The sequence below is a fragment of the Triplophysa rosa genome, linkage group LG4 (genome assembly GCF_024868665.1).
Source record: "Triplophysa rosa linkage group LG4, Trosa_1v2, whole genome shotgun sequence".
NCBI classification, from domain to species: domain Eukaryota; kingdom Metazoa; phylum Chordata; class Actinopteri; order Cypriniformes; family Nemacheilidae; genus Triplophysa; species Triplophysa rosa.
Genome location: NC_079893.1, coordinates 30067835 through 30084283, shown reverse-complemented (window position 1 = coordinate 30084283; position 16449 = coordinate 30067835). Strand labels below are relative to the sequence as shown.

General features: G+C 39.3%; 3 protein-coding genes across 4 annotated transcripts; 2 read left to right on the top strand and 1 right to left on the bottom strand.

The window, feature by feature from the left end:
• Positions 1-453: 453 nt before the first annotated feature.
• On the top strand, positions 454-2664 carry ndufb7 (NADH:ubiquinone oxidoreductase subunit B7). The gene is made up of 3 exons (XM_057332125.1): positions 454-722; positions 1924-2092; positions 2456-2664. Exons 1-3 carry the CDS (start codon positions 611-613, stop codon positions 2541-2543), a joined length of 369 nt encoding a protein of 122 aa, XP_057188108.1. The 5' UTR covers positions 454-610; the 3' UTR covers positions 2544-2664.
• Positions 2665-2779: 115 nt separating this feature from the next.
• Positions 2780-13090, bottom strand: tecrb (trans-2,3-enoyl-CoA reductase b). Of its 2 annotated transcripts, XM_057332053.1 has the most exons (12): positions 13001-13090; positions 10777-10827; positions 9497-9548; positions 9342-9386; positions 8085-8188; positions 7308-7423; positions 6096-6201; positions 5697-5769; positions 5559-5602; positions 5389-5446; positions 5219-5307; positions 2780-4357 (listed from the first exon to the last, which is right to left on the bottom strand). In XM_057332053.1, exons 1-12 carry the CDS (start codon positions 13013-13015, stop codon positions 4184-4186), a joined length of 927 nt encoding a protein of 308 aa, XP_057188036.1. In that variant the 5' UTR covers positions 13016-13090; the 3' UTR covers positions 2780-4183. The 2 variants fall into 2 exon arrangements, with proteins under 2 accessions (XP_057188036.1, XP_057188035.1); XM_057332052.1 differs by lacking the exon at positions 13001-13090 and having other exon boundaries at positions 10777-12994.
• Positions 13091-13994: 904 nt separating this feature from the next.
• On the top strand, positions 13995-16240 carry dnajb1b (DnaJ heat shock protein family (Hsp40) member B1b). The gene is made up of 3 exons (XM_057332054.1): positions 13995-14443; positions 15040-15608; positions 15700-16240. Exons 1-3 carry the CDS (start codon positions 14224-14226, stop codon positions 15931-15933), a joined length of 1023 nt encoding a protein of 340 aa, XP_057188037.1. The 5' UTR covers positions 13995-14223; the 3' UTR covers positions 15934-16240.
• Positions 16241-16449: the final 209 nt, after the last annotated feature.

Sequence of the window (16449 nt, the reverse complement as noted above, 5' to 3'; positions counted from 1 at the left end):
AAACATTAGCTGTCAATAATCTTACCACTAACTGGTCGCCTCATTAGGTAACATATAACGTTAATGCCAACAACAAAAAACACATTTCTGTGATTAACAGTTCAAAATAATACGAGTTTAATTATGTATCTATCACAAATAGCATATATAAGCAGTTTTTATTCGTTTAACATGTTAACGTTAGTCAGTTGACCGTTGGTTTTTACCTTCGAGTGACAGACTGACAGCTGACAGACTGAGGTGAAAAAAGTGCGAAGCGCGCGCATTTCTTAAACAATCGCTAAACAAACCTTACCGGTTTCCTTAAATTAACATATGGTTAAGTTGATAATTACACTAAAGTTGTAATAATCGTGTAGGAAATGTACTCTATGTACACCTTAAACAAATCAAGGACTTTCTGAGGCAGAACTGAATCGTCGGTGCCAATGACGTTCAGGGGTGTGTTACTCGTCGTACGTGTTTACTTCCTGCGCAGACCGGAAGCCTCAGAGGGAGCTGTCTGGAGGTGACCGAATGGCAATGATAAGAATTTAGTTGCTCTGCAAACAGATTAAAAACTTATAACGATTGAGAGTTCAATTGTTTTTGCATTCGGTGGTGATTCACAATGGGGTCTCATCTTGTGCGAAGTTATATCACGGAAACCGACACGACTCCAGACCCGCAGGAGCCGTCTGCTTACGACCCACAGCTGGGCTTCGCCGAGCGGAAGGAGAGAGGTGATATTACCCCGCTTAACTTAACACATGTAACAGCGACCTCTCAGATGTCCCAAACCAATGTTTTGTGCAAGTGAACCGTGATTCCATCTAGTTCTTCTTGGAGCTCACTTGTATAAAGTGATAGGCGGGGATGTCCTAGTAAAATGACTGGGATTTATGTTGATGACAGGTTGATTTTAAGATACTGACATGACCCATCTTTAGAAACAGAGCTTTATTGCTATCAAATACACTTTGGTACTTCAATTCTGTAGTGCAGATAAATCGACCGGGCACATATACCCCCATGAAAAAATATTTTAGTAATTGTTAGCTTAATTGTAGTATACTCTAGTATTTTATAGGGACGTAACAATATAAAAATCCCACTGCGCGATAATACCACGGTACGAAACGATATTTATTGCTATATTTGAAATGACAAATGATGACTTGGAAACGTGCCATAAGCATTCTCTTTATCCTGTAATCATAACTGTTGCTTAGAGGTATGAGTTATAGTGTTATGAGATGGCTCAAATGACCTAAAAATCCCTTTTATAAAATAATTGCACCTGATGGACCTCGCCAAAGGTAACATCTACTATTTTTCTAACATTCTCTATGTTAGGCCCGGAAGACCAATCATTTCATACAGTCATGTGACCACGATAATATTGAGACAATTTTGCTATTGCGTTAACGTGGTATCGATAATATATAGGACTGCAACAACTAATCGATAATAATCGATAATGAAATTCGTTGTCAACTCGAACTGACTAGAACTAGAACTCGGCTCAGCCAATCAGAATCAAGGACCAGAACTGACCGTTTTATAATTGAATATGAAGTATTGTCAGTTTCTAGGGTTTTTCCTTTGGTGTGTGAATATGTACATTGTAGATTTTTTGGCTTATACATACACCTGTGTATATGTTTGTTTGACTTCGTATTGTATTGGTCTTAGTATTATTAAGAATAAGTATGACTTAGTCCAATATTCATACATTATCATTTTAAGACTTTTATATTTGCATAAGTCAAAAGGACAACAGTAAGGATATCAATAGGTTATGAAAGGCCAAACCCCACTCATCATGAGATGAATCTGTCTTGCACTGATCACTCTTTTTTTTGTCATCACACTCTCTGACTACTCAGTTTAAGTACTTTGTTTATCATGACACCACGTTCATTTGAGTTGTTTTGTGTTTAGTTATGGTGGCCTCGCAGGAGCAGATGAATCTGGCCATGTTGCCGGTGGAGCAGCGAGATTACTGCGCCCATCACCTGCTCAAACTCATGAAGTGCAAGAGGGACAACTTCCCCAATTTCCTCGCCTGCAAGCACGAGAGACATGACTGGGACTACTGTCAACATCAGGAGTATGCAATGCTCTTCTGTGGCACATAAACAAACAAATGCAGTGTGATGATGTTTGTTGTAGACAGGGCCAGTGGCAGCATTGTTAGGCCTGCGGTGTGTAAAATGTTTTGTTAATTCAGCGGTCTCTGAAAATTAAGCTTGCATAGCTGAAGGCATGCACTTCCAAATGCAATGCATTGTGCAGAGTATGAAAGTGTCAATTTTGGAATGACGTATATATTTTCTTGAGCTGGCTAAACATGAACAAAGCTGATGATGGCACGGACGCTTAAAGAGAAATGCATCGCTTCCTTAATACTACAGTGAGGCAAGAATGCATGTTGTGTTTTTTCGTATGTGCTCATCTTTGTGTTTCTCTGCAGATATGTGATGCGGATGAAAGAGTACGAGCGAGAGAGAAGACTCAACCTGAGGAAGAAGAGGATTGAGGCAGAGGCACAGGCAGCATAAAGATTCAATCTTCCTTTTCCCCACATCACATCCTTCCTGGTTTTTTCTGTGTATATAACTAGCTCTTAACAATAAAGAGTATCTCATGAGCCTTGACAAAGAACATGTGTGCTTAATTTCCCTAATCTAACATATTCATTTTATTTACAATAAATGTTTTTATATGTTAGTTTTTATAAACTAAAATTTACACCTTAGATACACATGCAAAGTAGAAAAATTTAAACAAACCATGAGACGATTACATTTTTTTCTTGTTTAATATAAATTATTACTGTTAGGTCAAGAAAACGTCAGCGAGATCAGTCTGATAACTGCAGTTTGTGTCATTACCTTTAGTGTCACATGTTAAAAGGAAACTCTACAGTGTTGAATACAGTCAGTGGTCTTGTCTTTGATTGGTTAGTTTCACACTAAGCAAAAAGCAGAACATTATTATTGAAATCATATCCAGCCCAATGATCAATGCATATCAGTGCAATCATTAAAACAGATACAGAACGCAAGAAAAGGGCAAAGACCTAAATACATCTTTGCCCTTTGAAGCCTCTTTAAACGTTTAATGAGACTATTGGGGACTCACAAGGTAACAGGTCATAATGCACCCCAAAATATTTCGAAAAAAGAAAATTATAACAGATATTTTTGTAAAATGATTCATTGGTTCAGTTATGTTAATCCAAATTCTGTGTGTTTTAAAGTGGTCCAAAATAGAGAACAACATGGGTTGTATTATAGCTATTTAATCTTTCATTTATAGCTTACTCGACAGATAACGGATGTCTGGACCACTTGTTTTGTCAACTATTGCCCGGTTTCACAGACAAGGCTTAGGGCTAGTCCCAGACTAAAATGCAAATTTGAGCTGTCTTTACTGAAAATAAATTGCCCTGCCATATCTTAAAATATTGTCAGTGCCAGAGCTTTGTCTGAAAACAAACATGTTTTGATCTAAGGCATTTTAATTAAAGCGACTTAAATATCATAATTTAACTAAGGCATAGTCCTGGCTTAAGCAAAGCCGTGTCTGTGAAATGGGTCCTATGTGTACTAAGTTAATGGCTAATTAACTGTTTACACTAAAACCTTGAGCAGGGGGAGCTCTGACTCCCAAGAATCATAACAGAAAAATGTCACATTTCCAATACAGTAAAGAAAACGATCCCATCCAAAAAGTCAGCACAGCAAATACTATCATAATGAATACATACAAAAGTACATAAATGTAGTGTATTATTTATTTTTGCATTTCAGTAGACTACTGAGAATTAGGTAGGTATGTCACGATGCAAAAATCTTTAAAGATTCTATGAATAGGCTTTGTTTTTGATGTTTGGGTGAAATATGACCCAGACATGTTCTTGACAGTGTCGCTGAGGTTTATCCAGGTCTCTTCTCACACGCTGAGGTATTCACATCAAGCTGTCATAGAGGTTCGGTTGTGGATCCAAGCAGACAATTGTTCCGAATCAGATTGTTCCAGTTGATCACAGAAAGATTGTAAGCCGTTGCAGGAAAGATGGATGTAAAAGGGACTTTTAGGGAGACAAACAAATAGATAAAGTTGCTAGACAGGACATGAGCCGTATAAAATGGCGTGAGTGAGGATTAAAAGCCGAGCGGAATACTGCGTGACTGTCCTATAGGACGAAGGGCAGGATCGGAGAGCGGAGTTTCGGATAGTCGCGGAACTCCTTCAGGTAGCTGCGGTGCTTTCCTTTCGCCCACACGGTCATCTGGATGAAACCCACGAGGGTGAAAAACGCCACAGGAAGACATTGCGTCATCAGTGTGAAGCCTAGCCACGAGCCCAGCTGTATGATATACACAATCAGAGAAATGGAAAAATGTTACTATATCAGGTTGGTCATGGTTATATAAATATGCTGGTTTAAAGGGATACTTCACCCAAAAATGATTCTGTCATCATTTACTCACCTTCGAATTGTTCCAAATCTGTATAAATTTATTTGTTCTGATGAACACAGAGAAAGATATTTGGAAGAATGCTTATAACCAGACAGATTTTGCCCTCCATTGACTCCCATAGTAGGAAAAAATACAATGGTAGTCAAAAGTGCCCCAGAACTGTTTGCTGTCCTACATTCTTTAAAATGTCTTTTGTGTTCAACAGAACAGAAAAAATGATAAAGTATTTTTTCCTACTATGGGAGTCAATGGGGGGCAAAATCTTTCTGATTATAGGCATTCCTCCAAATATCTTTCTCTGTGTTCATCAGAACAAAGACATTTATACAGATTTGGAACAATTTGAAGGCGAGTAAACGATGACAGATTTTTAATTTGGGGGGGGCTGGGGGGGGAGTATCCCTTTAAGTAACATTTTGAAAATTGTCTGTGATATTGTGATCAAATTGTGTGCCATTATAGGAACTAATTTGGTCTTTAAAAAGCACAAACCATTTGATTATTTAAAAAAACTCCATCCAACAGTTGTTTATCTCTAAACTCGGTTACAGCACATATAGTATTGCTTCCTTAAGAGGAAGTCACTTTGTATAAAAGAATCTGCTAAATACCTAAATGTAATTGTAAATGTTTCTTTATTTTTTTTCATGTTTTTTTTATCTGTATCGTTTGAGATCAAATGTAAAAATAGCCCTTTTATGGTTCTGTTAGAAAACAGGTCTATTGAATGTGGAGATGTTCCTGACCTCATAGGTGTAATTGGGGCAGGAGACGAGCAGGAAGACCCAGGTGAAGGGGTTTTTAGTGGGGTACGGGATCTTTCTCGTCTTAGATCCTGCAAAACAGAGAAATGTTCTCTAAATTACTGCAATAACAGAAACACTTGCCATAATAGATTTCGGCACGAAACTCTTACCTGGTGGCCGGAGATTTCTCAGGGCAATGTGGATGGAGAAGTTTCCGATCTGACAAAACTGATCATAAAGAAAACATCATCTCTGACCTGGGATCAGTTTATTACGTGGAGCTAAATTATGTGAGACATTCAACAACACACCAATCCCGATCCCGAAGATTGACGCTTACCAGGAAAACAATGAGGGCCAGTCTGATCTGCTGTTCTCCATATGCTGAAATATACAACACGAGCACACGTTATAATGACACGTACACTAAACCAGACCTCGTGATTAAATACGTCAATGAAATTATTGAGCAACTCACTTGGTGGTGTGTACAGCGGATGGTTGATGTAATAAGCCATCCAAGCAGCAAATCCCCAGTAATATGTGCAATTCTGTAACACAAATTTGATTGATTTTATGTTATCGCCCCCCATTGCACCATTATTAACACTGCACCAAATGTTGTATTCGTATGAGCCATATTAAATAATCTTGCACATTGAATCTAATGTTTCTGAAATATGAATGAGATCTTGTCTTGTTGAATAATCTGTTAATTAAATTCGCTCTTCATATTTATCAAACTTTTACTGTCTGATCATTAATGTGTAAATCTCGATAATTATAATAACACATTGTACAAACACATATGAATAAGTCTTCAGTTATATTTACAGACGTATGAGTGTGCTTGTTAGCGTCCCCTCGGGTAAGTCACCTTGAAGATGTTGCGGAGAGGCATCGTCCCGTGAGAGAAGCGGTGGACAAACATCGTTTCTAGAAGTCTCTTAACGTAGTGGAAAGAGTGACACATGCACGCCAAACTACAAAAACAACACAATTACCCATCAGCTTTTGGACTCATAAATGTCTTCTTAATGGACCTTTTTCAAAAGCCTGTGATGATGCGTTCAATGGTCATCAGCATCGCAAACCCTCCTTTTTATATGTATGTACGTTTATAACAATATACTTGGTATTATATTACCTTTGCATCAAATTACAAAAAATAGTAAATGCTAATGCGAGGTGTTTCTTATACAGCGTCATAAGAAGTCACGGTAAATTTGACATCATTCTCTCGTTTGACTGCCGTTATCAGACTCTCTATATTTTTCTTAATTTGTTAAAAGTAGTGAAAACACTATCGATATTTGAGCAAGTGAGAATGCAAAAATATATTTGTGGTAGTCTCCTATTCACCGCTATAGAAGTTTACCCAACTATGACGACTTCCGCTATTGAAAAACCCGGAAACGTAAAATAGGTCCATTAGCATTAAAGGGGTCATATGGCGCGAATACGTGTTTTTCTGTGTCTTTGGTGTGTTATAAGTTGCCCATGCATGTATTAGACACGTAAAATTGCAAAAATGAAAGTGTCGGAACAAAAGATGCGTTCTATCTAAAAGCGAATGCTCACACAGACCTGCCTGAAACGCCTCGTGTAACCACACCCCCACAAATCTACGTCAGTTCGTTGTATGATTTGACTAAGACCGCCCAAATGTATGCGCAAGTAAGGTGGGCATACCTGTCAGTTCAATTGCTTTGGAACCTGATGTTCCAAATATGGTAAGAGGCGTTACATTTCCCTCACACGCTTGCAGTATTCGACCAATCACTACGCACTGGTGAACTGGCCAATCATAGCACACCTCGCTTTTCAGAGCCATGAGCTTCGTAAAAAATCTGCGCGTTTCAGAGAGGCGGGGCAAAGAGGAGATACAAACATGCACGGTATGTGGAAAATACAGCGTTTTTGAACCTTAAATCGTGTATACACATTGCATTACATCTAAAACAAACAATAATATTCGTTTTAGCCGTGTCATATGACTCCTTTAAAGAAACTATTTGTAAACTAAATTAGCGATTTTAAATCACGCACAGTTGTGTTTGAAAAGAGTTTTAACCAAACTCAGACTTACTGTACAACCCAGTGTTTGCTGGTGGTGAAGTCATATTTAGGTGCATAAATAAACGGAACTCTGAAGTAAAACATCAAGTAAATCAGAAGTGGGCCGGCATACTCCGTCAGAAACACCTGAGGGAGACAACAGACATGAGAATGACCATTAGAATAGGTTTACAGACACATGTGTCCAGCACCTCTGCAATAGGAAACACGTTCATATAGGTTAAAAATATCTTGGTCAGAGATAATGTGTCAGGGACTGAATGGACCACAGCTCAGAGACACAAATGAACACACAGCAAACACAAACACAAACACAAACACAATACAGGCCCCAGGATCATTTTAAACTTGCAAACACACTAATCTCTAACAGAGGACTATCATAGCAGTGTAGACTATATCAAAGCACCAGTATAGCATCATCTAATCCTCTGTCATCAATTTAAAACACTGGTGAACTGACCAATCCAATCATAGCACACCTCGCTTTTCAGAGCGATGAGCTTTGTAAAAAATCATAAAAAATAAAAAAGGTGGGGCAAAGAGGAGATACAAACATGCACGGTATGTGGAAAATACAGCGTTTTGTAAACTTTAAATGGTGTATACACATTGCGTTACATCTAAAACAAACAATAATATTCCTTTTAGCCGTGCAATATGACCCCTTTAAAATGACTTTATTTCACAGCATATAAAATGACAGTAAAGAACGAGTAGGTTTGTTAGGGTGTGTCCGCCACATATTTATTTGTATAAGAGATGCATCAGTGTGTGCGTGTCTTACTGTGACCCAGCTGATCTGCGCTCCCAGGTCTCTGAAGTAGAAGGTTGCTGTCGTTCCCACAGGCAGATGCTGTAGCACATCTTCATCCTTCAGCGATTTCCCCTCTGCACCACAAACCCACAACACATCAGCAAACATCAACCAATGCTATGTCTTCCCATTTTGTTTGAATTGAAAAGCAATCAAAACAGTTTCTACCATTGATTTGTAATCCTCCATTTTCTAAAAACACGACCAAACAATCGTTAAGTTTGGTCATGATGAAAAAGTATCAGAGAAGCACAGAAATCTAAACTTACGTAAAACAATTTGAGGTCATACATTTCCAACATAACCTTTGATGTAATGTTTATCAGACTTGTAGTAGCACACTATAAAATAAAGAGGCTGACACCATACACAGCCGCAGAAAAAAACGAAGAGACCATTCCACATGTTCATTTAATCAGCATTTCTAGATGTATTGTGGTCATTCCAGTCGACAAATTTGAATTTAGAAGTTTTTTTACTTTCTAAATACATGTAGAAATATAAATGTTGAATTACTTAGAGGTGAATATGAACTTGTTTTATTCGCATTATTTGAGGTCTGAAAAAATACAGAGCATCATTCCTGTTATTTTCACCCGTTTCTTCCAGGTTTCATTTTCTGCAAATATAGATAATGACAGGAGGACAGGAGTCCGATTCAAACAATATGCTTATGTTTCTACTTCCTATAAATTACACATTCACAAACACTGTCTCAACATAATGTACCTACATCAACAATGTTTTGCTAATAGCAGTAACAACAGAAAGACTGCGAGCAGCGTGCAGCTGAAGAAGTTTAACCAGAGGAAATGATTCATGATTTATCGGCTATGATATATCCAATAACATGAAAAATGACCATTTATTGGCCGATTCCAATATGGCCGATCATTTTTCGTGCATCCCTTACAGAAACAATACTTTTATTTGAAATTTGGAAGAAATATTGTCAGTAGTTCACAGAATGAAACAAAAATGGTAATTTTGCCTAAACACGTACCTGAACACGTAGGTTCATTCAAACTGAAAATAATATTGAAATGGCCTCTTGATTTTTTCCCGCGGCTGTAGATATGAACTAATGCAATCTTACAAGTCAAAAACGTTTATCATAAATGTGCTGATATATGCCAGAGTCGCTCAACCGAAGCTGACTCAGATCTAAGGATCAATAACAAAGTCCAAAGAACATTGACCAAAACGCTATCGTGTTGGAGTACGTACTGGGATCCAAACGAATGGACTGTCGAGCAGGATACCACTGTGGGTCTGAAACACAAACACACGAACACTATAAAAACATTATAATACACTATCACTATCTTAAGCTAAATGAAGCTCAGAGATTTATTTATGCTTGACGGCTGATTCATACTCACGGCTCTTGTGAAACATGGATTTGATTTCCCCGATCGTTGCATTGGGCTCAACCTGCCAATCAAACCGACACATAAACAAACACCAGTCGTGCAATCTGTGTGTGTGTGTGTGTGTGTGTGTGCGTGTGTGTGTGTGTGTGTTTTTTATGGGGATAAATTTAGCAGCTGACTACAATCCCCAGACGACGTGTTTAAGTTCAGCTGCTGTTCTGACACACAAAACACGCGGACGCACACAAACAGTCGACTGACCAAATGTCACTAAAGACCTCAAAGTCCAGGAGACTTTGGCTTACATTTACATTATTATATCATCGAGGCTCTTAAAGCTCACGGAAATCCATGCGGCCTTAAAACAGTTTATATCTGATATACACACCACTAAAGTCAGATACAGACGTGTGTACAAACTGTCAGTATATAAACCATTACAACCGAACATACTCTCTATCTAGATTAGTCCAGTTCTTCAAGAATACCGTCTTCAAAATACATACACAGTCTATATGCTACAGGATGCACTTTGCAAGAACAACAGTATATGATAATTGCATTCGAAAGTACCATCAATCCACATATTTTATTCTGATTAACCATAACCATACCATAAATCTGATTATAGCACCAATGTTTGCCTGGTCTGAACATCCCTTTCTGAATGCTTTTACTGATCAATAAATAGACCTGCTAGGCACGTGCCCCTCTTAAGGATGACGTCATCAAAGGCCACCATTCCGCTGTGACATCACAACACTAGCGGGCAACGACATCACTGGGAAGTGCCCCGGTTAATCCGAGGAAGTGCCCGCGCGATCCTCGATAATCCCGTAACGTGGCTCCTGACATTCTAGATCCCTCAAGCATCGAAACCATTACAGCGAGATTTCCAGCTAGCATATAGACAGACATGCAAGAGAACACCACACGGCTGAGTTCCCTGCAGAAGGTCAGAGCATTTTCTATAGATAGCTCTACTGTACAGCGGAAAACAGAACATTTAACAGAGCCAAATCTTTTGGATTTATCAAACAAAATACACTAAGAACGACTTAACGTTCTCTATACGTGTATCTCAAGATTTAAGGTCAATTTTACACATATGCAAATGAGAACGTGTATATACAAAGTACCGTAACCTCACTTTAAAAGTCATATGTGACCAATACGTTTTTTAAAATATAGTCTCTCAATTGATATAAGATCATAATTACATTTATATAAGGACTGGAAATTGTTAATTTTCATGTTAATGACTTAACAAACATAAATGCGCTTCTTACCTTGTCCAGGAAGCAGAGCTTATCCTTCGTCTTGGCGTCCAGAATCTCCACCTCAAAAAAGACCACAGCTTTCTTAGTTTTTTTCGCAGGTTTGCGTTTGGCAGGGCCGGAGGTTGCGGGCACTGCTGCCACGGCTCCATTCTGAGCCTTTTTGGGCTGTGTGGCCTCTAAAGCTAAAGTGTCCATGTTATTATCTCTTTATTTCTCTGCTTTGTAACTTTCTCACTGTTTTCCGTCACTCCCTCTCAAAGCTCTAAATCCAGTGTGGGACTGGAGCTTCACAGTCAGCTGTGGAAATAAATCTCCCTCTCTCTCTAGAACTCTACCCTGCCCTTTCTCGCCCTCCTGCTCTCCACTACATTTGGTCACTAGACAACCCCCCCCCCACCTCACATGTGCAAACACATAAACAAAACACTTAAACACATTAATAACTCAATTCTCACCATTATATTATGACCTCGTGAAATTTTAGACCCCCCACCTGCTGTTACATACATATAATGATCAAAGTATCAATAAGGACATTCTGTTTGACAACTGTCTGACTGACTTTTATACAGAATCAATGATATTTTACATTTCTTAAATTTGTTGAGGTCATTTGATGTTTGCCCATCACAGAAGTTTTAAATTAACAATTTATGTAACATATAACAAACTATAGTTTATGTTAACAATTTATAAACTATAGACTCCATAGTGAAACCACACTAAATGTGTGATTTACTGATTTACTACAAATACCATTATTTACTGTAGTAAAACCATGGTTAATTTTGGTTGGTTTTTACTTATACATTTATTTTGTGTGCATTATAGTAATAAACATAATTTAATCCCAAAGCATCGTTGCCCAATTTATTTATTTTTTTAAGTTAAATGACCCGGGTTTCCGTCGTTTTGCTCGTGAGTGTGTAAAGCCGCGCTATTGGGGGAGGAGATTTACTATTAATAACACGAGCAGATGACCACTGCCTGGCCTTCCATACACAAATCAAAACCGGCCAAAAGACAGACAGCTGCAAACAACAGAACCAATATCTGATTGTATGGGAAGTTTTACCGAAGAAATACAAGTTTAATACAACGTTTAAATGCGGAGAAATACAGAACTGCATTCAGAGGAAAGCAGTCAACTCGCGACGTATTTTACCTCAGAAGAGCACGTGAGTACTAACTCCGCAGTCTCTTTCGTGTACTTATAAATGCCATTGTGTAGATTTCCTTACGTATATCCCTCTTTATTTGTTTCTTTGTACAATAATTAGTAGTAATTATAATATCACTGAATAACGTAAAAAAAAGAGATTTGTGAAATCTCTTGGCTCCATCTTGTGGACGTCATACAACGTTACTCATGCTCATTTTTTAACTAAACAGTTGGCTAAAATGTGCACTATTAGCATAAAATGCTACTATCATGTAAAATATTACGAAATCGACATCTACCAACAATCCGTCAGATTTGACGGGCGATGACAGTTAAATCAGGCGGCAATAATAACCAGCGACTTCCGGGTGCGCTCAGAGACGCTGCGCAGCGTAAAGAATCTGATTTCAGATCGATCAAAGTCCCACATGAACACTTGAATGACCCCATGAACAAATATTCTCCAGCTGAAAATGCCAAATTTTGTTTTTGTTCAGCGCTAAAACTGAAATAACATTCTGCTCAAGCACTGAGTGCAAACAAGGGATGTTTCATACAGAGGAGGTAGGAGTTAAATCACACAAACTGGCGACTTAACATCACGTTTTTACATTTCATTATCATCTGGGACAAATGTATGAACAATAACCACCGTGTTCGACATTGCAGTCGAGCTCCCCATTACAATAACAAGCAGTGATTGTGTGGTGTCTACTTAGGGCTGTTGAATGAGAACAATCTACTGAGATGCCAGGAGACTCTTGACTACCGCCACGCCTGCTCAACAGTCCAGTAAAATCTGCTCTAATGCCTGTGTTTTAACGTTCGATTAATTCAACTTAATTTGAAACACTGACCGATTCACCGGACTAGGCCGAGGCACTTGTCACGTTGAGAATGACAAGTGGCGTGTCGTCTAATCTGTAACCCCACTAATATCTATCAAATGCATGCAATTCGTTCATTTTTCACGCAGCCTAATCATATCATGGCCCTTAAGCCGTCAGTACATCGTGTCCCCAAACCCAAAGTATTCTGGTATCGCTAAACAAATCAGCTATAACGCCTTACCTCGTAATGCTTCATTTTTGCAGTTTAAATTCCTTATCCCAACAAGATGACAGACAAGCACGAAGTCCAATCACTGAAAACGGAAGATGTCGCAGAACCAATGGGCAGAGAGCGTAAGGTGTTTTTCCAGCAAATACGAAAACGTGCGCTCGGTCTTGTAGCCCGCAACCAATCAGGGGGTTTTGACTAGAAGGGACACAGCTACCTCCACTGGGCATGCGCACTTCAATACCGCATAAATTTTGTCAAGCTGAAAACAGTTGATTAATATTTTTTATTATTGTAAGGTTAGGTTTAGGTGTTGGCGTAGCTAATGTAATTTGTTGTAAGTATATGGCGAGATTTTGCAACACTTCCGGCCGTAGCAACAACCCAATCAGGGTCCGTCTAGCGGTGAACAAAAATCACGAGGGCGCGCCGCCTGGTGGTGAGATTAGGCGAAACACATGCTCCTGCTGTGTATTGGTTTACTAGTAGGCCTAATACACGTTTGACCGCAATCACGGACAGTTAGGATAACATCGAAAGCGTCATTTAAATGAAAACCGAACGAAATCCAGATGTTCTATCCGCCCAGTGACATCCCACCAACGGAAGCCATCATGTTACCAGTATTGAAAAAGTCACGAATAAAATGACTTAGAAATTATATCATTACCTTAACAATTTGACTGAAAAGTCGAAATATGAACAAGATTATTAGAAGTTAATTAATTCATGTATGCAATTTTGTAGTTTGTTGGTCACTCGGTCAGAGTAAAGGGATTATGTAGTCGCTCTACTAAACGCAGAATGTTGGAGTTGTAATATCACACAGAAACATTTTGTGTACTGTTATTTATTTATTGTATCGTTTCTAAGAGGTTTCTAATAAGAAAATCATATTTTTGTTTTTTGTTTCGGTTTGATCAATGAACCGCAGCTGCATGGGGTTGGGCAGCACATCCCACGTGGTTCGGGAGGGGAAAACACTCAGAACCTTGGAGAAGTTTCGCGAACTTTCGTCACGACTTCAAATAGTGCGGCACCTCCGCGAGATCAGAAACGAACGCGGACGGCGCAGCACCTCTTAAAGAAGGGGAATACTGCAAAGCTTTTTTGGGGATTTATTTCAGTTTCGGGTGAACTGAGCTCGACGCAACAACAGCGAACGCGAGGACTGGATAGCAGTCTCATGTTGTTGTTTTAAATTGTGACATTTGGGCTAAAACAATCAACGCTAAATGGGGAAAATGGAAAAGGATTATTACAGCATTTTGGGGATTCAGAAGGGTGCATCCGAGGACGAGATCAAGAAAGCTTATCGCAAACAAGCGCTCAAATACCATCCGGATAAAAACAAATCGCCTGGCGCCGAGGAAAAGTTCAAGGAGATCGCGGAAGCGTACGACGTGTTGAGTGACCCGAAAAAGAAGGCCGTCTATGACAAATTTGGCGAAGAAGGTGAGTAAATTCAACTTTGTGTGCTTATGTGTTATGTTGTTAGACTGTTGTGTGTCTTTGTGGATTATCTGACAGGCCACTTTCTGATGTGATATTTTTTTAAATGTCGTTAGCTACCGTATTTACATAAATAGTGTCGTAACGTGAAAGAGTTTACACTGTTCGATAATCGGAATATTATTACTAAAGTTTACTTTTAGTAAAAAAAATGTCTGTTGCTGCGCTCTGATTGGCTGCCCCTGAGCGTTCTAGAAGCGCAGCGCGCCTGCTGGAAGATTCGGTAGTCACGTGATAGAAAGGGGCGTGCTGTCAACGGGACCATTCATACACAAATGTTTGTGTATTTACTTCTTTTTTTACACAGAAAACACTGAAAGCGACTTGAATGTTTTCCCGTTTGAAAAAAGCATATATAAAATTCTAATGCGTTTGTAGTTACTTATTTTATTGATTTTTATTGGAAGTTCCGAAGTCTTTAGCTAAAACGACTAAATTTACAGTTTCAGTGTTGTGTTGTTAATGTCTCAATTCAACCCAACAAATTGCAAGAAGACCTCAAATGTGAAATATGTGGAACTCTCTCTGTTTATGTACAGGACTCAAGGGAGGCATTCCCGGAGGTGGTGGTAGTGGAGGAAATTTCAACTACACATTCCAAGGCGATCCTCACGTAATTTTCTCGGAATTTTTTGGAGGGCGAAACCCTTTCGAACAGTTCTTTGGTCACAATGGTGGCATGGATGAGGAAATGGAAACAGACGACCCTTTTGCTAGTTTCGGGATGGGTGGCATGGGTGGTTTTCCTCGGTCCTTTAACAAGCGTGGCCACGGCGGGAGGCGGGAGAAAAGGCAGGACCCTCCGGTGATCCACGACCTGAGGGTCAGTCTTGAGGAGGTCTTCACTGGCTGCACAAAGAAGATGAAGATCTCACGCAAGCGCCTGAACCCGGACGGAAGGACGACTCGCACGGAGGAGAAGCTTCTCACGGTGGAAGTCAAGAAAGGCTGGAAGGAAGGAACCAAGGTTACTTTCCCCAAAGAAGGTGATGAGACACCAACAAATATCCCTGCAGATGTCATTTTTGTGGTGAAGGATAAACCACATCCAGTGTACAGACGAGATGGATCAGACATCATTTATCCAACAAAAATTACACTTAAAGAGGTAAGACGCAGGTTTAAAACATACCGTTTCTATATCATACTTCTGTCTCTCATTTTATTAATTTCATGTTGTCTCCGCTATTCTTCACTAGGCTCTGTGTGGCTGCACTGTTAACGTTTTAAAGTTAGATGGTCGCAAGGTCCCCATAACAACTCAGGACATTGTTTGTCCTGGGATGAAACAGCGTGTCACTGGGGAGGGTCTTCCCCTTCCAAAATCCCCTGATCGACGTGGAGATTTGATTGTGGAATATGAGATCAAGTTCCCTGAAAGGCTGAGTCAGAGTGCCAAGGACACGATCACAAAAGTGTTGCCAGCGTCCTGAGCTGCGTATACAACAATACCACTTGAAATTCTTTTTGTTGCTATGCTGAGCCCTGAGCTGCTGACATGATTATTTTGTAACGTACTGCCAACAAGAAACTATCTGAACAATACAGCTGGATTAGGCTGGATTTTTTGTCTGTGTGTGTACTGAACATTTTGAACCCATGTTTCTTACGTGTCTGGACCGACAGGAAGTCTGGTCTGTGTTTACAGAGCAACGTTTCTTTGTTATTTTTACTGATTGTTCTTTAAAGAAAGTTCCAATGGAACTGTTTGGTTTCATTAAAAGTGGTTTATAAATACTGTATAGCGGTCACAGATCGAAAGCATTTATGGTTATTTTTATGGTTATTTTAAGTGGGGCTGTGTGCATGAACTGCTTGGATTTTTATTTAGTCTCTTGATTCAGATGTGAATCAACACCTGGTTCAGATGCCGTGCGCTCAGCGTCTCAAAAGCAGGAGGTCATACACACTATGCTTCTATTTTGATCAGAAGAGTTACAGGGTTGTTG

Bases quoted from the DNA above. Each gene is read 5' to 3' on its own strand.
- ndufb7 (XM_057332125.1), top strand. From the start codon at position 611: ATGGGGTCTCATCTTGTGCGAAGTTATATCACGGAAACCGACACGACT. The intron at 723-1,923 runs GTGATATTACCC...TTTTGTGTTTAG, and splicing joins CGCCGAGCGGAAGGAGAGAG to TTATGGTGGCCTCGCAGGAG. The intron at 2,093-2,455 runs GTATGCAATGCT...GTTTCTCTGCAG, and splicing joins GACTACTGTCAACATCAGGA to ATATGTGATGCGGATGAAAG.
- tecrb (XM_057332052.1), bottom strand. From the start codon at position 10,962: ATGGACACTTTAGCTTTAGAGGCCACACAGCCCAAAAAGGCTCAGAAT. The intron at 6,202-7,307 runs GTAAGTCTGAGT...TTGTTTTTGTAG, and splicing joins AGCAAACACTGGGTTGTACA to TTTGGCGTGCATGTGTCACT. The intron at 4,358-5,218 runs GTCAGGAACATC...TATATCATACAG, and splicing joins GCCCCAATTACACCTATGAG to CTGGGCTCGTGGCTAGGCTT.
- dnajb1b (XM_057332054.1), top strand. From the start codon at position 14,224: ATGGGGAAAATGGAAAAGGATTATTACAGCATTTTGGGGATTCAGAAG. The intron at 14,444-15,039 runs GTGAGTAAATTC...GTTTATGTACAG, and splicing joins TGACAAATTTGGCGAAGAAG to GACTCAAGGGAGGCATTCCC. The intron at 15,609-15,699 runs GTAAGACGCAGG...ATTCTTCACTAG, and splicing joins CAAAAATTACACTTAAAGAG to GCTCTGTGTGGCTGCACTGT.